At 41.3% G+C, this 22,745-nt stretch overlaps 1 protein-coding gene across 2 annotated transcripts; it reads right to left on the reverse strand.

Annotated features, from left to right (window-relative positions):
- Window positions 1-35: 35 nt before the first annotated feature.
- Window positions 36-22,568, reverse strand: ace (angiotensin I converting enzyme (peptidyl-dipeptidase A) 1). Of its 2 annotated transcripts, none has more exons than XM_047608769.1 (37): window positions 21,860-22,568; window positions 18,796-18,966; window positions 18,597-18,684; window positions 17,522-17,665; window positions 17,206-17,397; window positions 16,186-16,283; window positions 15,919-16,088; window positions 15,541-15,764; window positions 15,274-15,418; window positions 13,894-13,992; window positions 13,221-13,343; window positions 12,906-13,111; window positions 12,577-12,713; window positions 12,124-12,282; window positions 11,922-12,009; window positions 11,435-11,578; window positions 10,585-10,776; window positions 10,165-10,262; window positions 9,578-9,750; window positions 9,174-9,397; window positions 8,937-9,081; window positions 8,754-8,852; window positions 8,386-8,508; window positions 7,713-7,897; window positions 6,848-6,984; window positions 6,395-6,553; window positions 6,193-6,280; window positions 5,706-5,849; window positions 4,856-5,047; window positions 4,436-4,533; window positions 3,852-4,024; window positions 3,448-3,671; window positions 3,211-3,355; window positions 3,028-3,126; window positions 2,660-2,782; window positions 1,971-2,155; window positions 36-602 (listed from the first exon to the last, which is right to left on the reverse strand). In XM_047608769.1, exons 1-37 carry the CDS (start codon window positions 22,088-22,090, stop codon window positions 403-405), a joined length of 5,625 nt encoding a protein of 1,874 aa, XP_047464725.1. In that variant the 5' UTR covers window positions 22,091-22,568; the 3' UTR covers window positions 36-402. The 2 variants fall into 2 exon arrangements, with proteins under 2 accessions (XP_047464725.1, XP_047464724.1); XM_047608768.1 differs by having other exon boundaries at window positions 36-605; window positions 21,860-22,567.
- Window positions 22,569-22,745: the final 177 nt, after the last annotated feature.

Below are 22,745 nucleotides of genomic sequence, written 5' to 3' on the forward strand. Positions count from 1 at the left end.
TGCCAGTTTTATCTTGTTTGAACACACAAGCTGAATAAATATTTAGCATCTTTATTGTAGAAATGTTGAGAATTTAACAAAGAGAAAAAAAAAATCAAAAATTTTACACAATGAATGACTTTACAAACTTTCATTTTAAAATATAATTCCTCCCTACACATTCAAATATTACAAATAAATTACAAAACTGTAATGTTCTTTTGCATAGGCAAAAAATAATAATTTGAGTCAAAGAGCATACAATAAATATACAAGACTAGGTAGGGAGGCAGTCCTAAAAGAAGAGCAATTTCTTTCAAATGTACTTCAGTTCACAAAAACACTTATGTTCACATTGAGGTTGGTTACGAGCTAGCTACAGTGCGTCAGGCCGTACTCCAGCCCTTTAGCTATCACTGCTGGCTAGTATTTCTGTTTGAGCTCCATGGTGGATAAGGACTTTTTAGACTTTTTTGACTTCCTGTACTTGTAAGCCAATAGGATGGTAGCCAACAAGAACACCACGGCAAGGACCAACAGAATCCACTGGCCAGCGATGGCTCCTCCACTGTCCACTCTCATACCCAGGAAGTCCACTGTATTATCTTCTGTATTTTCTTCACCTGCTGCACACATAGAAAAAAAAATCAAAAATGAATAAGAATAAATTGAATTCATTCAGTCGCTCATATTAATCAGAATCAGAATCAGAATCGGCTTTATTGGCCAGGTATGTGAACACATACAAGGAATTTGACTCCGGTCACTTTGCTCAGTGGTACAACAAAAATAAAGAACAACACTATAAGCATACAAATAGAACATATGAAAAAAAGATTCATGATGCAGATTCTCTTTTTTTGGAGGATAGGAAATTTAAGCAACAACTTATGGCCACTTTTAAGGTTTCCCATTAAATTGACCATAGGTGTGCGTGTGAGTGCGAATGGTTGTATGTCTCGGTGTGAGCCCTGCGATAGGCTGGCGACTTGTTCAGGGTGTACATCTCTCGGCCGATGCCCTATCTGGCATCAGGTTCCAGCAACCCCTGCGACCCTAGTGCAGGATTAAGCGGTACGGAACACGAGATGAGATGAGATTTTGCACTTCTTGTCTCTAAACATAATTAATGAAATACAGTAAACACAACAGTTACACAGGTAGAAATTAGCTTAGGTTTTTGTCATCCCACAATGTAAAATCCCTGGTTCCACCCCAACTGTTCAAACATTCTGTTTCGTCCCATTACATATCAACAACAGTGCATGGCACTGGTGGGTGAATGTGTGTGTGCTTGTGTAAGCGAATGGGGAGATGTGTCTGTGACTGTAAAAGTGCTTTGAGTACCAATAGGTAGAAAAGCGCTATATAAATGCAAGCCTATTGACCATTTACAAACGTACTGTAACCTAAATACCAGCTCAAAACAGAAAGAGAACATTTCAGCTTCTTAGTTCCGCAACATATTCCTGCTCCTACCAACAGAGGGCGCACATTGACGTGTCTGTGTCTCTTTCTCCTTGTGCAGGTGAAATTTTTGACACTGCTACTTCTGCTAACGCTCAACAACCCTCACAAATTTCTCCATTGGTATTAGTGTTGCATAATAATTCAAGAGGTAAAATGCAGGGCAAAGCTTCCTTCCTTTGTCTCCTGTATTTGCTTACAAAACAAGAGTTGTGCTGTCTTTTTCCTGCTATCTCTTCTTAGCTCTGGCTTCCCCTGTTTAACTAATAATTTGATCAGTCTAATCTGTATGCCTCCTTTCAACAGGATCTCATCAATAAAATCAATTAAGGCAGAAGAGGAAGGGACTGATTGATTGAAAGAGATTGATTTCACTGTGAGCTGCAAATGAATCCCTTCACGTGAAGACACCTGAGCCTTTTCTTTCTTGAAAAAAATCTGGCACGGGCAATGGAAAATATATTTCACACAAATTGTGCGTGCGTGTCTCTGTAGATGAATGTATGTCAATGCACTAGACTTACTTGTGTTGGACGGTTTCCAATTGTACTCAGGCCATCCAAGGATTTCGTTTGCATTCTGAGTCTCCAGCCATTCAATGAGAGGTTTGAAATACTCCCTGAGAGGCAGGGCACTCATTTTCGGCTGGCCGGTGATCATAGTCATTGCCTCAGGCCAGGGTTTACTGAAGCCCAACTTCATCACATCACTGTAAACAGCAATAAAAGCAAGACAGGAGGTCAGAGGGACAAGGACCAGTAGTGTGTGCTGTAGTTCTAATTACATAAGGTTCATGCATGATCTCACCAGCTGTAAATGCTGATGAATCCATTGATATATACTATATATACGATCCACTTTATAATGTACTTATATAGCCTCAGCGTCTCAGTAACAATCCAGAGCAGGCGCTAACGCAATGTGGGCAAAGAAAAACTCCATTTAAACTGGAAGGAGAATCCGAATCAACCCACTTGCTTACAGCCAGGTACTGTATATCATATCATATATATATTACATATATATTTGAAAAATAAAACAATCAATAACCAAAACTAAATAAATGTCGCACCAGTATATTAAAAGCAAGTACACAACATGAGCGAATGTACTGGTTTTGTGACATTCTACATTGAAGGTGGTTATGGGTGGGCAAACTTGATGTGTGTGTGTGTGTGTGTGTGTGTGTGTGTGTGTGTGTGTGTGTACTGACCCAAGCAGCTTTCCAGCTTCTTTAGATCTGTAGATATCACAGGTATGAAGAGGTCCTTCATGCTTGGCTGCTTTGCACAGGGCCTCGTGGAACTGAAACTGGATGATGAAGCTAACAAAGTACCTAATTGAAGGATATAAAACAAGATATTGTGAGGGCAGCAGAAGGACGCGGAGAAGCAAAACAGCCAGCTGGTAACTCCACTTCTTTATAATTGTGAGAGATTTTATTGAGCCGTGACATGAGATGTTGTACAGCATGCTTATCTTATCTACCCAAAGATGACTGGAGTGTGTAAGACAGCCATCAATCTGTGCTAAGACAGCAATCATGTGTCTAGTTTGCTTGGCAGAATCTGAAAACTTTACCTGACATAGGGCACGTTAGCAGGGATGTGGAACTTTGCACCTGGGTCAAAATCATCCTCAGTGCGAGTTACAGGCGGACACAGTCCCTGGTACTTCATTCTACAATGTAAAACCAAAATTTAATCTTTAGTAACTCCAGTTAATCAATAAATTGCTCACTCATTATGATCAGTGATTTTTTACCTGAGGTTCCACCATTCTTTATTGTACTCTGTTGGTGGGATGCGTCCATCAAACACTTTCCACCTCCACTGATCCATGAGGTAGCCGAAAGGTAGGAAGGCAATCTTATCGAGTGCCATGCTCATCAGAAAGTTGATATCGCTCTCTAGATGAGGGGGTCATAAAATCATTAGTGAATCCTTACAGTGCTGTGTTACAAAACAGAACTTCACGGCGCCTGTGATCATGGTTAATTACCTTGGTTGCTCTCAACTTTGTCCAGCAGGCCAATGCTCTGAAGATGTTTGGGTGTGGACACAGACAGCGCTAGGACATCGCCGATGGCCTCATGGAAGCCAGGGTTGGCTCCATCACGGAAGGACACCGGCTGGTCTTTGTACTGCAGGAAGTACTGGACATGGCCCATCTCGTGGTGCACCGTGACCAGGTCATCCATAGTCACAACAGTGCACTGTTTAATCCTGGAGACACAAATCACTCAATAAATTCAATGGTTTCTAAAGACAATCATTTTTTACATATATGTTATCTGTTATATTTCAGTATCAGATTCACATAAGACCAGTAGGATACCAGAGTTGTGTTTTATATGATACCAGTTAGTTCTTGATCAGTGAACAAAAGAAAAACTGAGGTTTAACCTGAAGTCTTTTCGGTTATAGAAGTCCCACGCAGAGGCGTGACACACCACCTGGCGTCCATCAGTCGGCTTCTCCAGCATGGATTTATTCCAAAACTCTGCTGGCATTGGCTCCAGGCCCAGAGAGGTGAAAAACCTGTCTGATTCCTCAAACATCATTATGGGGGTCCAGTTCTGAATGAGAAGAAGAACAAAAGATTATGAAAAGTTTAATATGTGTTTAGTATACCGTTTGAAAAAAAAAATCAGATAGTCCACCGGTGGAGAAATCAACAACTGCTTTTAGAAAATAGATGACTTCATATAGTTTAAACAAAGTTTTCTAAAAGACAAGATGTTATGCACTGCTTGAAAATACATTAAGATATTAGGTATGGCACACAGTTAATGTCAATTGTGCACAACAGCTGCTTTTGTTCAGTACAATGAAAATCATCTTTATCCTTAAAGGCTAACCTTTGAGTCTCACTCAAGCTAAAGTGGCATAAGGAAGTGTGTGGGTGTGTGCGTGTCTTTGTGTGTTCTTGTGTATTTATGTGTGCAGCAGAGGCCATTGTGCGACAGCAGATTTATGAGCTCATTCACCTTTTCCACCATAGCTGGTGTGGCATCAACCTGTGTGGCATCTGGGTAGGGAATAGCCAGGTCCATTATGCCAGACCACGTCTGCGCCCACATGTTGCCTGAAAGGAAAGAAAGCATTCATATCTCTCACGTCTCTTAACGTAAAAAGTTGGGGCTCCGCTGTTTCTCTGCGGGGCCAGTGTTTAACCAACTGGGATTTGTCCAATCCCTAACTGCGAGGACCTGTCACACACAATCTCATGCTTGACGCCTCTGAAAGCAAATTAAATCTTGCCTAAATCCAAAAGCATCTGCCGCCAATGACAGAGTATCAGTAAGGTATGCCTCAACATGAAAGGAGAGTCTTGGCTGTAGTGCCAGAATAGTTTGGGTTCTGTAGTGACGTAAGTGCTAAAACTTTATCAGAAAGTTGTTGCTTACCCAGCAAATGAGCAGGAATTGGCCCCTTCAAGTTGATGTACTTAGGACCATACTTTTTGTACAGAGATCTTCGAACATAGGCATGTATGTGCTGATAGAGCGGCTCCAGCTCCTTCCACAGAGTTTCAAGGTCTTCTTCAAATGTAGGCGTTTCATACAGTGAACGCCAGAAAGCCCCATTGTCAGAGTAACCTACAAGACAGTAGCAGGAATACATACATTCATCAGTCAGATTTATTTTTAAAACTGTAATACAGGCATACAGGACCAAGTTTCACGCAAACCTGTCGTCCGAATAAAGCTGCTTCTGGGACAAGAATTGGCAATTTAAAGTGTCAGTTTCAAAGATCTTGGAAATTACCACTTTGACCTGAGGTAGGGCTCAGTCTCCGAAACAGTGACTTGTCATACATTTATTTAGAAGGGAGTCAGGTGACCCATTAAGCTTGGTCACAGTTTTAGATTAGCTTTAGAGAGATTTCTCATTACAGTTTAACCATTATATCTGTTTCCACCTGTTTCCTTCCTTTGCTGTGAGCTTACTGTCTAGTCTCATATTTATGTATAGACATTATGTTTAGACATAAAGTGGCCTCTGAAAAAGAAAGAACATAAACGTATTTCCCAAAATGTCAACTGTGTGGCCAAGGCAGGGCCAAAAAGTGGTTCTTTGACGCCACCGTGTTGAACCGGTCACTCAAATTATATTTAACAGCCCTGCATCTGAAAAATGAAATTGTAAAACTGCTCTCTCTTCTGCCCTCCAAGGCGGTACTTTTTGTAATTTTCCTATAACATGGACTGGTGGAGAATCACAGGGCGAATGTACAATTACTCTTTTACGTCATACCATTGAGTGTGGCAGCTTTGTTGGCCAGTTCCACATATCTCTTGTAATCCTGACGAATTACTTTTCCTGCAGCATCTCTCCATCCTTTCCAGGCAAATAACAGTTCGTCGTAGTCCCTGGACTCTGCCATGGTCTTCTGGAGATCTGAAACACAACGCATTTTTATTAGACTTTATGTAGCTTAGTTTTCACTCTGTCTTTTTTTCAGATATTCACTTTTTCATAATGATAATAGTAATTAATGCAATTAAAACTGTCTGTTCATATGCAAACATTTCCAAACTGGCCTGGGGTTTAATTCCATATCCCATAATAATAAGATACGCACACACAAGCATCAATAGCTCTGAAATACCAAGTCATTATTCATGGAAGGAAATTGACATATCTATTTATTTATTTCATTCATTTATTTTATTTATTTATTATTAATTTGATTTGAGTCAAATTGCCCATATTGCAGTCGCCATATAATCCATAGCCTTACCTGGATCCAGCGGATGGCATTTTCCATTGTCTCTGCAGACCTCAGCCACACTGTACTTGGTCTCCATGTTGGACAAGAGAGTGTTGTACTGAAAAGATACAGATAAACAAATCTTCAGTTCCAACTGAAACTATCAGGAATCATCTGGTTGTGAGATTTGGTAAACAAACATGTGGGGCTTCTTTAGCTATTTCTACTGCACCTCTTCCAGTTCTGCCGCTGTCAGGGCCGCCCTCTCAATGTCGCTGAGTTTTTTGATGATGCGTTTGACTGAGCTGTCCTGGAAGTCAGTGGTGTCGTACTGACGGGCTTTCAGTCCATACTGCAGGGTGTGATTTGACATCTCTAGGTTCTTCTGGAGCTGGAAACGGATAAAGAATATTATTATGTGTCACTGAACGCATGAAATGACTAGATGGATGAGTGGTTGGATAGGCAGGTTAAAAGATGCAGTGATTAAGGTAAGGTATTAAGTAGAGGGAGAGGGCTATGGTTTTGAATTGATTCACTGACATAATTATGATTAAGCAAATTAATTTGCTCTATCTCCTGGGTTCCAAAGATTAGGCTTACGAAAACGCCTGTGTGTGATGACAACTGATGCCTTAACAAAGAAGGTAAGGTAAGGTACAGTGAGTCAGTCAGATGGTCTCACCATTGCCTTCTTATTTTCTTCATTGATGTCCGTGTTGTAACGCCACGAGGCCTCAGTGTATGCATTCCACACCACCTCTGCTGTTGTGTTGTACTCTTCCAGAAACTTCTTTGCATCAAGCTCATCTGTGTTCTTGTCTGGGTTAACAATGAGAATGACAGTGAGCTGTTTAATGTAACTGAAGAGCCACGTACTTACATCTGTAAAATTGCTTTGAGTACCAATAGGTAGAAAAGCGCTATATAAATGCAAGCCTATTGACCATTTACAAACGTACCGTAACCTAAATACCAGCTCAAAACAGAAAGAGAACATTTCAGCTTCTTAGTTCCGCAACATATTCCTGCTCCTACCAACAGAGGGCGCACATTGACGTGTCTGTGTCTCTTTCTCCTTGTGCAGGTGAAATTTTTGACACTGCTACTTCTGCTAACGCTCAACAACCCTCACAAATTTCTCCATTGGTATTAGTGTCGCATAATAATTCAAGAGGTAAAATGCAGGGCAAAGCTTCCTTCCTTTGTCTCCTGTATTTGCTTACAAAACAAAAGTTGTGCTGTCTTTTTCCTGCTATCTCTTCTTAGCTCTGGCTTCCTCTGTTTAACTAATAATTTGATCAGTCTAATCTGTATGACTCCTTTCAACAGGATCTTATCAGTAAAATCAATTAAGGCAGAAGAGGAAGGGACTGATTGATTGAAAGGGATTGATTTCACTGTGAGCTGCAAATGAATCCCTTCACGTGAAGACACCTGAGCCTTTTCTTTCTTGAAAAAAATCTGGCACGGGCAATGGAAAACATATTTCACACAAATTGTGCGTGCGTGTCTCTGTAGATGCATGTATGTCAATGCACTAGACTTACTTGTGTTGGACGGTTTCCAATCGTACTCAGGCCATCCAAGGATTTCGTTTGCATTCTGAGTCTCCAGCCATTCAATGAGAGGTTTGAAATACTCCCTGAGAGGCAGGGCACTCATTTTCGGCTGGCCGGTGATCATAGTCATTGCCTCAGGCCAGGGTTTACTGAAGCCCAACTTCATCACATCACTGTAAACAGCAATAAAAGCAAGACAGGAGGTCAGAGGGACGAGGATCAGTAGTGTGTGCTGTAGTTCTAATTACATAAGGTTCATGCATGATCTCACCAGCTGTAAATGCTGATGAATCCATTGATATATACTATATATACGATCCACTTTATAATGTACTTATATAGCCTCAGCGTCTCAGTAACAGTCCAGAGCAGGTGCTAACGCAATGTGGGCAAAGAAAAACTCCATTTAAACTGGAAGGAGAATCCGAATCAACCCACTTGCTTACAGCCAGGTACTGTATATCATATCATATATATATTACATATATATTTGAAAAATAAAACAATCAATAACCAAAACTAAATAAATGTCGCACCAGTATATTAAAAGCAAGTACACAACATGAGCGAATGTACTGGTTTTGTGACATTCTACATTGAAGGTGGTTATGGGTGGGCAAACTTGATGTGTGTGTGTGTGTGTGTGTGTGTGTGTACTGACCCAAGCAGCTTTCCAGCTTCTTTAGATCTGTAGATATCACAGGTATGAAGAGGTCCTTCGTGCTTGGCTGCTTTGCACAGGGCCTCGTGGAACTGAAACTGGATGATGAAGCTAACAAAGTACCTAATTGAAGGATATAAAACAAGATATTGTCAGGGCAGCAGAAGGACGCGGAGAAGCAAAACAGCCAGCTGGTAACTCCACTTCTTTATAATTGTGACAGATTTTATTGAGCCGTGACATGAGATGTTGTACAGCATGCTTATCTTATCTACCCAAAGATGACTGGATTGTGTAAGACAGCCATCAATCTGTGCTAAGACAGCAATCATGTGTCTAGTTTGCTTGGCAGAATCTGAAAACTTTACCTGACATAGGGCACATTAGCAGGGATGTGGAACTTTGCACCTGGGTCAAAATCATCCTCAGTGCGAGTTACAGGCGGACACAGTCCCTGGTACTTCATTCTACAATGTAAAACCAAAGTTTAATCTTTAGTAACTCCAGTTAATCAATAAATTGCTCACTCATTATGATCAGTGAATTTTTACCTGAGGTTCCACCATTCTTTATTGTAATCTGTTGGTGGGATGCGTCCATCAAACACTTTCCACCTCCACTGATCCATGAGGTAGCTGAAAGGTAGGAAGGCAATCTTATCGAGTGCCATGCTCATCAGAAAGTTGATATCGCTCTCTAGATGAGGGGGTCATAAAATCATTAGTGAATCCTTACAGTGCTGTGTTACAAAACAGAACTTCACGGCACCTGTGATCATGGTTAATTACCGTGGTTGCTCTCAACTTTGTCCAGCAGGCCGATGCTCTGAAGATGTTTGGGTGTGGACACAGACAGCGCTAGGACATCGCCAATGGCCTCATGGAAGCCAGGGTTGGCTCCATCACGGAAGGACACCGGCTGGTCTTTGTACTGCAGGAAGTACTGGACATGGCCCATCTCGTGGTGCACCGTGACCAGGTCATCCATAGTCACAACAGTGCACTGTTTAATCCTGGAGACACAAATCACTCAATAAATTCAATGGTTTCTAAAGACCATCATTTTTTACATATCTGTTATCTGTTATGTTTCAGTATCAGATTCACATAAGACCAGTAGGATACCAGAGTTGTGTTTCATATGATACCAGTTAGTTCTTGATCAGTGAACAAAAGAAAAACTGAGGTTTAACCTGAAGTCTTTTCGGTTATAGAAGTCCCACGCAGAGGCGTGACACACCACCTGGCGTCCATCAGTCGGCTTCTCCAGCATGGATTTATTCCAAAACTCTGCTGGCATTGGCTCCAGGCCCAGAGAGGTGAAAAACCTGTCTGATTCCTCAAACATCATTATGGGGGTCCAGTTCTGAATGAGAAGAAGAACAAAAGATTATGTGAAGTTTAATATGTGTTTAGTATACCGTCCCCCCCCCAAAAAAATCAGATAGTCCATCGGTGGAGAAATCAACAATTGCTTTTAGAAAATAGATGACTTCATATAGTTTAAACAAAGTTTTCTAAAAGACAAGATGTTATGCACTGCTTGAAAATACATTAAGGTATTAGGTATGGCACACAGTTAATGTCAATTGTGCACAACAGCTGCTTTTGTTCAGTACAATGAAAATCATCTTTATCCTTAAAGGCTAACCTTTGAGTCTCACTCAAGCTAAAGTGGCATAAGGAAGTGTGTGGGTGTGTGCGTGTCTTTGTGTGTTCTTGTGTATTTATGTGTGCAGCAGAGGCCATTGTGCGACAGCAGATTTATGAGCTCATTCACCTTTTCCACCATAGCTGGTGTGGCATCAACCTGTGTGGCATTTGGGTAGGGAATGGCCAGGTCCATTATGCCAGACCACGTCTGCGCCCACATGTTGCCTGAAAGGAAAGAAAGCATTCATATCTCTCACGTCTCTTAACGTAAAAAGTTGGGGCTCCGCTGTTTCTCTGCGGGGCCAGTGTTTAACCAACTGGGATTTGTCCAATCCCTAACTGCGAGGACCTGTCACACACAATCTCATGCTTGACGCCTCTGAAAGCAAATTAAATCTTGCCTAAATCCAAAAGCATCTGCCGCCAATGACAGAGTATCAGTAAGGTATGCCTCAACATGAAAGGAGAGTCTTGGCTGTAGTGCCAGAATAGTTTGGGTTCTGTAGTGACGTAAGTGCTAAAACTTTATCAGAAAGTTGTTGCTTACCCAGCAAATGAGCAGGAATTGGCCCCTTCAAGTTGATGTACTTAGGACCATACTTTTTGTACAGAGATCTTCGAACATAGGCATGTATGTGCTGATAGAGCGGCTCCAGCTCCTTCCACAGAGTTTCAAGGTCTTCTTCAAATGTAGGCGTTTCATACAGTGAACGCCAGAAAGCCCCATTGTCAGAGTAACCTACAAGACAGTAACAGGAATACATACATTCATCAGTCAGATTTATTTTTAAAACTGTAATACAGGCATACAGGACCGAGTTTCACGCAAACCTGTCGTCCGAATAAAGCTGCTTCTGGGACAAGAATTGGCAATTTAAAGTGTCAGTTTCAAAGATCTTGGAAATTACCACTTTGACCTGAGGTAGGGCTCAGTCTCCGAAACAGTGACTTGTCATACATTTATTTAGAAGGGAGTCAGGTGACCCATTAAGCTTGGTCACAGTTTTAGATTAGCTTTAGAGAGATTTCTCATTACAGTTTAACCATTATATCTGTTTCCACCTGTTTCCTTCCTTTGCTGTGAGCTTACTGTCTAGTCTCATATTTATGTATAGACATTATGTTTAGACATAAAGTGGCCTCTGAAAAAGAAAGAACATAAACGTATTTCCCAAAATGTCAACTGTGTGGCCAAGGCAGGGCCAAAAAGTGGTTCTTTGACGCCACCGTGTTGAACCGGTCACTCAAATTATATTTAACAGCCCTGCATCTGAAAAATGAAATTGTAAAACTGCTCTCTCTTCTGCCCTCCAAGGCGGTACTTTTTGTAATTTTCCTATAACATGGACTGGTGGAGAATCACAGGGCGAATGTACAATTACTCTTTTACGTCATACCATTGAGTGTGGCAGCTTTGTTGGCCAGTTCCACATATCTCTTGTAATCCTGACGAATTACTTTTCCTGCAGCATCTCTCCATCCTTTCCAGGCAAATAACAGTTCGTCGTAGTCCCTGGACTCTGCCATGGTCTTCTGGAGATCTGAAACACAACGCATTTTTATTAGACTTTATGTAGCTTAGTTTTCACTCTGTCTTTTTTTCAGATATTCACTTTTTCATAATGATAATAGTAATTAATGCAATTAAAACTGTCTGCTCATATGCAAACATTTCCAAACTGGCCTGGGGTTTAATTCCATATCCCATAATAATAAGATACGCACACACAAGCATCAATAGCTCTGAAATACCAAGTCATTATTCATGGAAGGAAATTGACATATCTATTTATTTATTTCATTCATTTATTTTATTTATTTATTATTAATTTGATTTGAGTCAAATTGCCCATATTGCAGTCGCCATATAATCCATAGCCTTACCTGGATCCAGCGGATGGCATTTTCCATTGTCTCTGCAGACCTCAGCCACACTGTACTTGGTCTCCATGTTGGACAAGAGAGTGTTGTACTGAAAAGATACAGATAAACAAATCTTCAGTTCCAACTGAAACTATCAGGAATCATCTGGTTGTGAGATTTGGTAAACAAACATGTGGGGCTTCTTCAGCTATTTCTACTGCACCTCTTCCAGTTCTGCCGCTGTCAGGGCCGCCCTCTCAATGTCGCTGAGTTTTTTGATGATGCGTTTGACTGAGCTATCCTGGAAGTCAGTGGTGTCGTACTGTCGGGCTTTCAGTCCATACTGCAGGGTGTGATTTGACATCTCTAGGTTCTTCTGGAGCTGGAAACGGATAAAGAATATTATTATGTGTCACTGAACGCATGAAATGACTAGATGGATGAGTGGTTGGATAGGCAGGTTAAAAGATGCAGTGATTAAGGTAAGGTATTAAGTAGAGGGAGAGGGCTATGGTTTTGAATTGATTCACTGACATAATTTTGATTAAGCAAATTTCTTTGCTCTATCTCCTGGGTTCCAAAGATTAGGCTTAAGAAAACGCCTGTGTGTGATGACAACTGATGCCTGAACAAAGAAGGTAAGGTAAGGTACGGTGAGTCAGTCAGATGGTCTCACCATTGCCTTCTTATTTTCTTCATTGATGTCCGTGTTGTAACGCCACGAGGCCTCAGTGTATGCATTCCACACCACCTCTGCTGTTGTGTTGTACTCTTCCAGAAACTTCTTTGCATCAAGCTCATCTGTGTTCTTGTCTGGGTTAACAATGAGAATGACAGTGAGCTGTTTAATGTAACTGAAGAGCCACATACTTACATCTGAAAAATCTAAATTACAATGTGTGAATTATGATTAGAATGTGGAAACACCCCCGGCTTTCATGGAAAACCGAAACTGCTCCTTAAATCTCCATACGAATCTTAAGTGTTTTCTAATTCGTGTCCTACCAATATCCTCAGGATATCCCTCTGGCATGGGTGGGACCCAGTCAAAGTCAGGCCATCCCAAAATCTCGTTCTCATTTTGCTTTTCCAGCCATTCGATAATGGGCGCAAAGTAATTCATTAGTGAGGTGGCATTTAACTTGTTGGTGCCAATGGCCTCCTGGAGCACTTCAGGCCAAGGTTTGGAAGAGCCAGCCTGAAGGATTTTCCTGGAGGAAAAACAGTCTCATTAGACAGACATTACAGTCTCAATTTTTACCATAAGCCATTATGTGCTCTCTGTGCAATGAACAAAGAAAGCCCATTAAATTTACTTACTTTAATACTGCTCCTGCTTCTTTAGAGCGGTAGATGTCACATTTGTGCAAGGGACCATTGTCACCCGCTGTTCTGCAGAGCTTTTCATGGAGCTGGAACTGCAGGATGAAGCTGACAAAATACCTGCAGGAGAAAAAAAATGTTAAGCAGATAACTCTATTTTTCAACCATTTCAAAGACGCGTCTGTGACTGTAAAGTGCTTTGAGTACCACCAAGGCACTGAAAGGCGCTATATCAAAAACAAATCCAAAAAACAAGACCATTGAAAAATCATGCTTCAATGCTTTAAGAATTATGTAAGCATTTGTTTCAGCAACCATTACACAGGCTCTGTTTGTCTGTCAAAGTGACTGTGTGTTTTACTTTTATTTCCCCCTTCCTAAAAGAAACCAGATGTTGGCTTTTCTTAGAAGGCCTCGGTCTCTGCAATGAGCTTCCTGCTATTGTAGGGTTACTGCATTGTTTTAAAACCACAATACAATACAGCACAGAATATCACAATTCCCGGCTCATCAGCTTTTTTTCTTGTTCACTCTCTTCATATTATTTATAATAGTTACCCTCATGCATCATACTGTGACGCATCTAAGACATCTTGAAAATATCAATAACCCAAGCTAATTGCCTTAATAACTTGTATTACACAGTGGTGAGGCTCAGTCAAGGTCTTACCTGATGTATGGTGTGTTTCCAGGGATGTGGTATTTTGCCCCAGCATCAAAATGCTCCTCTGTACGTCTGGTGGGTGGGCAGATGCCTTGATATTTTGTTCTGTTGAATTAAAAAAAAAAGGACAGATTAATTCAGAACATACAGCCATGGAATATTCAGATCTGAGCATTGGGAAGTTATTCTTGTTTGTAAAACTCTATGTATCCATTACGTGTCAGCTGGGCATGTGTGTTCATTTTCCAGTAACACCTCATTTCAGACACAGTTTGAATACCAGCCAGTAAAACCACAGTCCTCTCATGTTGCTGAGCAAGGCGGCGCTAATAAGTAATCATCCACTCAACAGATCCTTTAGTGAGTATAATGAATATTCTGATGATGCATTAATTGTGACATTGTGAACGTCAGTGATGAACCTATAGAGACTTTGGCACTATATCTGCAAGTACCGCTTAAGAATTTCATAGCAACATTTGGAGCACTCTCAATATTTCCATAGTGTGATTTAAACGCTGCATGCCTTAGATTTAGCTTAGGTTACAAGAGCATTTGTTTTCTGCTATTGTCAGGTTGTTTTGTGTTTGTTTGTTTTTTATCTTGGGTCTCCTGTTTGTTCATGTGCTTGTTCATGATGTCACTTCTTGGTATCACTCATTATTGAGTTGTCACCCTGACGAAGGCTCTGTGCTTCAACATGACGGTGCATTTTAATTTTTACGATGTATTACTGACTTTTAATAAAGGCTTAAACTTTGGACTTCAAGGGTGCCTTGGTGACCTTCTTCTTAGTTTGCCACAATTTCCATGGTGTTATTTTAGGCTAGTATGTGTCTGGTTTGTAAATAACCAAAAACCCTCGACCACATACTGTTCAGTATCAAACAGCAGAAAGACAGCAAGTCTTATTAATTTTGTTGCTAAAGGGACAGATGTTTTACTGTAGTTTCCCCTGCTTGTAAAGGAAGTGTGGGGGAAGGGTATTTAATCTGTTGCAATTTCAAATCTCTCCACCAGATGTCATTAAATCCTGCACACTGGTCCTTTAAAGTTCAAGCAAAGATCTATCCCCCACTACAGCATGCTACTGTACAAATTCTGCAAAGAGTGGGAAACATTGTGACTCTCCAATGGTTGTCCCGTGATTTCAAGCTGAAGTTTCTTTGTAACTCGTTGGGTTAAATTAGATACATTCAATTGCTCAAGCTAGCTATTTCCCATTTATTCAAATTTTTTTGCTATGTTTATGTTTTCGTGCTATGTTTTGTGCTATGTGCTATCCCATTAGTATTAGCATCACTACTGGTATTGATCCTTCTATCTAAGCATATGTCTCTAACATGTCTTCTAAATCGAGTGTAATCATTTAGCATGACCTCCTACCTGAGGTACCACCAGTCAGAGTTGTACCGCTCTGGAGGGGTGCTTCCACTGAACACACCCCACCTCCAGAGATCGATAAGATAGCCAAAGGGAAGGAAGGCTATCTTCTCCAAAGCCATCTTCAACAGGTAATTGGTATCAGTTTCTGGAGAAACACAATGCAGAATTTATATTTTAGTAAGTTATATTGTAATACAGCACAGCGGTATAAAATTACTAATTTATCTTTTTCTGTGGTAGAATGAGTTATAATTTCTGTGTTATCACCAGTGTCAGAGGTCACAGATTCCAGCAGATTAATGGTCTGCAGATGTTTCGGAGTGGAAACAGAAAGAGACAAAACATCCCCAATAGCCTCATGGAAACCAGGGTTAGCTCCACGGCGGAAGCCAACAGGCTGGTCCTTGTACTGCAGGTAATACTCAATATGTCCCATCTCATGATGGACTGTGAAGAGTTGTTCCATAGTCACTGTAGTGCACTGCTTAATCCTAAAGGGGACAAAACATGAAACAGAATGGCTTGATGACCTTTCCTTACCAAGTGTTACCAGGAAATAGCTATGAAAATGAAAGTTGCTAAAGTTGAATATATACATTTAATAAAACTAAAGTGCAAACTTGCAACTAAATAATTAAATTTTACCTGAAGTCTTTGCGATTATAAAAGTCCCAGGCAGATGCATGGCACACCACCTCACGACCTTCAGGCTTAACCAACATGGATTTGTCCCAGAACTCCTGAGGCATACCCTCTAAACCCAGAGAGGTGAAGAACTCCTCTGACACGCGAAACATGTGTGTGGCATTGTAGCCCTGTGAAAATAAAATAGTCACACTTCACTCTAGTGCTGTTTGACATTGGTTATGCATTTTCTCTGCTAGTGAGGTCAGTGCCTCGACTCATACTTACTTGTCTGACCATTTCATCAGTCACATCCATGTTGGGTTTATCAGGGAATGGGATCATCAAACCATAAATGTTGTTCCAGGTCTGGGACCACATATTTCCTGAGGGTGAGGAAGAAAAAACACTTAAGCGGCAGTTTTGATCTGTTATGCGATACTCCACTTCCAGCCACTGCAGGAAATGTTTATGTTCAGCATGTTCATTAACAGCAGTGCAATAACAACACAGACGTGTTGCATCTGCATCTTAATAATGTGTACTTGTATTGTCACTGGACTGTGTGATTACATGCCACCCGTTTCAGTAAATATTGTTTATGCATTAACAAGGAAAGCAAAGAAATTTAAAAAGAATGACTCTCAATAAATGGATTTTGAAAGACAGATTCAGTAAAGGCATTGTTGGAGTTACACCATCTCGGGATTGCTGTTGTAGACTCTGAGTTGTCTAATGTCCATGAGGCAAGAGGCTAAGACCTAAGGGGCTAATATCTGAAGTTAATGTGCAAGAGCCAAAAACTGTGGTTTCCTGGATGGTCACTTGAGGCTGGATCCAAAAGCAAGTCAACCATACACACGCATGCTTTGGTTCCATGCCTGATTTCCCCATTCATGCAAACCACATAGGATTGAATCAAGGCTTAAAGTTGTGCATGAATAAAATCTTGGCCACTTCAAGTGAAACAGTATCCACAGGGCTGTGATAATTTTTGAATTAGCCAGGACTTAAATGGAGTCAGGCTCTTTGAATATGCGTCATTCGCACAGAGCTTCAAAACAGTTCTTCATAAAATCTGTGGGTGACGGGTTCAACCATCTTTTACTTAGTGCTAGTTTCACAATAATAATAACAATGATAGCCAACTTTATAGCACGCATCACTACTGGTGTGTTTTTTTCTCCTTATTGCTGAGACCAGATGACTGAAGACGGGCACTGATGCAGAAGTTTTTCTTTGGTATTGTAATGATTTTACAGATTATGTTTATGCATGCATTGTCAGCAAATAATATAGGTATGTTACCTAACAGGTGTGCTGGGATAGGTCCTTTAAGGTTGATGTACTTGGGCCCATACTGGTTGTAGAGCTGTCGGCGCACAAAGGCATGCAGGTTCTGGTAGAGGGGCTCAATGGTCCTGTAGAGTTCTTCGATATCCTCCTGAAAGGTTTCAGACTCATACCAAGAACGCCAGTCAGCTCCCGTGTCCGCAAATCCTGAAGAGGACGAAAACGTTAAAGTTCCTACTTTCAGTTTCATCTTTTTCTCAGTCTCTACGAGGCATTTCTACTCCTTAAGTGTCATTTTCCTTTAACTTTTTCAAATCTGAGAAGTTGTTACCGTCGGCTTGAGAGGCTTTGTTGCTGAGTTCCACAAATCTGGGATAGTATTTCTTGAGAGGTATGCCTGCTGCATTGTGCCAGCCCTCCCAGGCGAACAGGAGCTTTTTGTAGCTCCTGGAGTTGGCCATGATATCTGTGAGATCTTTAAAATGAAGTAAAAGAAAAATGTTCACATTCAGTTACAAAGCTATGGAACTGATGGAATATAGAAGACATACATTCTGACCAAATCTAGTGCCCTAACAAAACTCTCTAAGTTTTCCTAAAATAATCAAGACGAACTGGTGTCTTAAAACAATATTATTCAAGAAATTAGCTTTCATCTACAACAAATCCATGATATTTTTAGAAGGACTTAAAATAATATTTATCTCCAAAATACCAGAGATAGGAAATGAAGGTGAAGAAAACGTGAAAGCTGAAGGTCAGTCAGAGATTGCTGGAAGCTGTATTAAATGATGGGATGTGTCACATACTTAACAGTATCCCCGTGTCCATGGATTGTTTCCATTATTAAGTAACCAATAATCATTGCCTTGGCTACATCGTAACAAGAGCAATAAGCTGCTTTCATTTAACAACCAATAATTTACACCAGAAGTGACTGTTTAGCTCCTTCGTTGTACTGTATGGGTTGGGAATTGTTGCATACAAAGGACCATTGTTCACATAAATCCTGGTGGTGTTGAGAGTTGTTTCTCTCGCTCTTCACCCAACACTCAAGGGTACATCCATAGCGCTTCCTTTGGAGACCTCTCTAAAGTAATTTTGCCCATCCTGTTACATCTGAGAACCGATAAGCTCTTAAGCTGTTTTTCTTCCTGGACTTTCCTTCCATATGCGTTTCTTCCATATTCTTATCACACTATTTTACTGAACCCCCAGTTGCTCCCAGTGCAACTGGCGCTGGTATGTGAATGTGTGTGTGCTTGTGTGAGCGAATGGGTGGATGTGTCTCTGACTGTAAAAGTGCTTTGAGTACCTTTGATTAGGTAGAAAAGCGCTATATAAGAGCAAGGCCATTTACTATTTTGCGTCTTGACCCTCCAGCTGTGTGTTTATTCTATACTCACGTGGTTCAAGGCTCCAACTTATGTTGGGCTGTGGTACCACCTTGGCAGTTGAATATATATTGTCCATGGTGCTGAGAATGGTGTTGTACTGTTGGCAAGAAAAAAAAAGAAAAAAAAGGTTGTTTGATGTGCAAAAGCATTGGCCAAATCATGATAGCTGACTCATGGCAGGTTTTCCAAAAACAAATATGAAACAAACCTCCTCTCTTTCTGTCTGGTCAAGGTTGGCAGATCCAAGTGTCATGATTTTCTCCATCAGTTTCTTGTCTTTAGGGTCAGGAAGATTATTGAGAAGCTCAGGAGAGAAAACTGTCTTGGCCTTTGACCCCCAGGCTTCGACAAAAGCCTGTTCGTCAAGGGAGGCGTTTACCTAAAGGAAAGAGGAGGCAGAAAGATGAACTGTAACTTGTTGATTCAGCAATAACAAGTACTGAGGATTTACGATATGCAGTTGTTGTTGTTTAACTTTTGATGTCTGATGACACAGGAGATGGTAGGGCTTACGCAACGATGCTTGGCCCTTCATCAAGATTACATACAGTGAAGAAGCCTGTACACCAATAGCTTTTCTTTTGACATGACTTGGCATGTTACTCATGCACTATTACCAGAAAATAATACGCATCATGAGTCCTTTCATTTCTTTCATCTGTGGTTTTACAGCCATGCAAGGTCTATAGTGACAACACAGATATTTTCTTGCCTGTATCACTAGTGTAGATGAGAGCTGGTGAAGTCTCTGTAGAAGATGGATTGGAACAAATTTTGTACAGATATTTATGGTCCCTTGACATTTGGTCTTTCACCCCCAGCAGGTGTGTGCCTCTCAGTGAACCGTCTAAATAACTGTTGGATCACCGTGCCATTTGATCCAGGCCTTTTGGGGTTTTGCGAACTTTGGTGATCCCTGACTTTTGATTTTATTTTTTTTTTTAATAATACTTTTCTTAATCTATTGATGACCAGTTGATTATCTTTCCTCTTAGTTTTGTTATTGAAATCCTATACCCGTGTTTTCATCTGTGACTTCATACTCTATGTACCAACACTCTTCCCTCTCTCGCAAAGACAACAACATAGCCTTCGCTCAAGGATATTCCTTTTTTTTTTTTTTTAATGCCATTGTCACCTTGTAGACATGGTCATCTATACCCCCATTGCATCTCAAGAGCTATTCTTTATGGCACTCTGAAAGGTCACGGACATCGCCGTCCTCAGTGCATAATGACAGAGCTGCAAGAATGCCAAGGTGTCAAGGCTGCTGTGGAACACGCATATGTGTTAAACATTGATTTGCTCCTCTTCAAAATGACAAACTGCTTCTTTATTGTTCCACCACTATGTTGTTGCACGCACACCTCAGACATTTAATCTTTTCTAAGAAAAAACGCAATGCAAACCACACTGTAAGATAAGCTTCATTTGAAAAATTCTTTTTTATTGACACACCCAAGATACCCAATGAGCTCTCCTTCACTTGTTAGTTGCTCAACCCCACGTCCTGATAAAAGTGACAGAACAGTGGCTTCTTTCCAGTCGAGCTCTCATCGAAGCCTCTCTTATCTGTCTTTCTCCCAGCCTTCCCCCCCAATAACAGGCTGCAGAAGGGGGAAAAAATGATGACAGCGAGTTGAAGTATTAACTCTGACCTTTGTGCTCTTCCTCTCAATCGCTGTCTTTTTCCTCAGCCGTTTGTTCCTACACCCATCCATCCACACAGATAATCACAATCTCAACCAGAGGAGCACTATAAAGATAGGATTCTTTTTTGCCGAAGTCATCCCGTTTATTTTTATGCTTCTACACGTTTACGGTAGGGACAAAGCTTCTAACTCAAACGTAACCACTGCATGTACAAAGACGAACCGGACCTGAATTCTGCTTTGTTAATTAGCTCTTGTATTAACTGCAGTAACGTTTAAGTTGTACAATATATTGAGTTACTTGAAGGCAACGGGTATTTCATTCTGAGCTTCAAGGGGAATCAGTTATTGGTATCCACTCTCATTCATTATGATTTTACTCTTTGATCATCTACACGTCTATCATTTTAAATTACCCTCTTCTTTGTGGCTGTATGAGCTTATACGTGTTTTCTGTGCGTAAGCAACATGTGCTTTATTGACAGTGTATCTCAACTGATCTGAATGTTTTGGACCTACGTTGTAAGATAAGCAGAATGACAGCACTGGGACAATTCTCATCAGTCTGAATTGCCATTCTCCCGCCGGCTGCCACCTCAGATATGGCTTAGTATTCTGAGTCACTTTGATCCCATCTTTGCACTGAGGAAATGTGCCCGTACATGGAAATCAAAAGTCTGCTCAACTTTCACCTCGAACTCAAGAAGATTTCCGTAGAGCTCAAGATATTCTGCGACATGACCCCCTTTTGTGCAGGCCCACATCTACACGTGTTTGGAGTTTGAGGTCTGCAGTGTTCAAAGCCTGGATAGTGTACTGAAATCCTGTTGTGACAGCTGTTCAAGCACTCAGATTTAAAAAAAAAAAAAAAAATGCATCCAGAGTGTGTTAGTCGTGTTAGCCGCTTTCACGAGTAAACTTGGATTGCAGCGTGATTTATTTACCCAAAGCCAAGTTACCACTCTTTCACACACACAATTCTCTGTCAATCTCTTGCCAGGGGGTGATTTTGTTTTGCCTCTTTGCCAAATTTCTGTCTCTATGAAAACGTTCCTGACGCACCTGGAAATGTAACAATAAAGCCACTGCAACCTGAGAATGCCTCTAATCGCCGTTTTGAAATCACTGCAAAAAGGCATTTTATGTGCCATCAAACGTTGCCTCACTGGAGCATAAAGCTGTGAGTGTGCATTAAACCACATTCTATAGCGAGAGCCTCCATCGGGACAAATTGTGTTGAGCAGAAACTGCCATAAAACGCACAAATTAATAAATAAAGCGAACAGAGCCAGCACAAAAGCATGCGAGACCCTCAAGGGATATATTCAGAAGTTGAAGATGGTCACACTGAGATGTGATATTTCCAGGAATACACATGCAGAGTTGGCTACGCTGGGAGAACACTGAGCATGTAATTCTGGATAGAGATGAATAGCTGTAATCTCCAAGTAAACCAGAGCTGAACTCCCCAGAAACCCTTGACCAGGCATGCATATGCGGTGAAGAGATGCCAGTTTACTGACAAGAATGAGCTAAACTGACAAATCTAACACTAGTATGGGAGAAAGGTTTTGCTAACAAGTCGCCCTCTGAGCCCATGGACTACAGGAGTTGTCTTACCTGAAGCTTGGAGTTGTGGTCCGTTATGTTGGTGTTGTAGGTCCAGCTGGCAGAGACGCTATAGAAAAACACCTCCTCAGCAGTGCTGTTGTAGTCGCTGAGGAACCTTAGTGCATCAGCTGTGGTGTTTGTATATTTCCCAGGCAGCCAGCTTGCTGGCACAGCCACAGAGAACCCTAAGATTGGCAGCAGCAGCAGTGCTGCCCATAGAAACCTGTCCGCACTACCCATAGCTCCCACCGATGAGTGGAAGATTTTACTGTAAAGAGGAATAGTAGGGTGGAAGGCTAAAAATACACTTGTTCCAGTGAGGTGAGAGTACACCTTCTCCCTGAAGCTGTTGTCTCCTCTACTTCTTCACTGTTCCCTTCTTAGTCTCCCAGCCTGGCTGCTGGTGAAATGCACAAAAGCCACAGCGAACCTCTTTTTAAGTGCCAGTGTAAGCCAGCCCACACTTTTCTGCTGCCTTCCCTCTTACCACTTTACAGCCCTGGGCGCATTTCCCCACCAATGCCCTCCCTAAGCCCTATCTTTTCCCCCCTCCCTTCTTTTTTTTCTGTTTACCACACTGCTAGGATTCAGGTTGCTGGCATTATCTTTCATAAAGAGATCAGTAGAAGATGGGAAATAAAAAGAGAAAAAAGATATATGACACACCAGCAGTGTGCTTGCCTGATCTGCCTGCTTGCCTGCCTATAGAGCGGTGTGTCTTCACTAACCAGCAGTGGAGCGTCTGGGAGGGACTCTACATACTTTGCTCTCAGTTCCCTCCTTCAGCTTAGTGACAGCCAAGGGGAGGGGGAGTTATAGCGACGGGGCAAAAGAAAGAGAGGGGGGATAGGGGAAAGAAACTGGTGAGGGGGGGTTAGTAAGCTGATCTTGAACC

This window comes from Mugil cephalus, chromosome 16 (assembly GCF_022458985.1).
Source record: "Mugil cephalus isolate CIBA_MC_2020 chromosome 16, CIBA_Mcephalus_1.1, whole genome shotgun sequence".
NCBI lineage: Eukaryota > Metazoa > Chordata > Actinopteri > Mugiliformes > Mugilidae > Mugil > Mugil cephalus.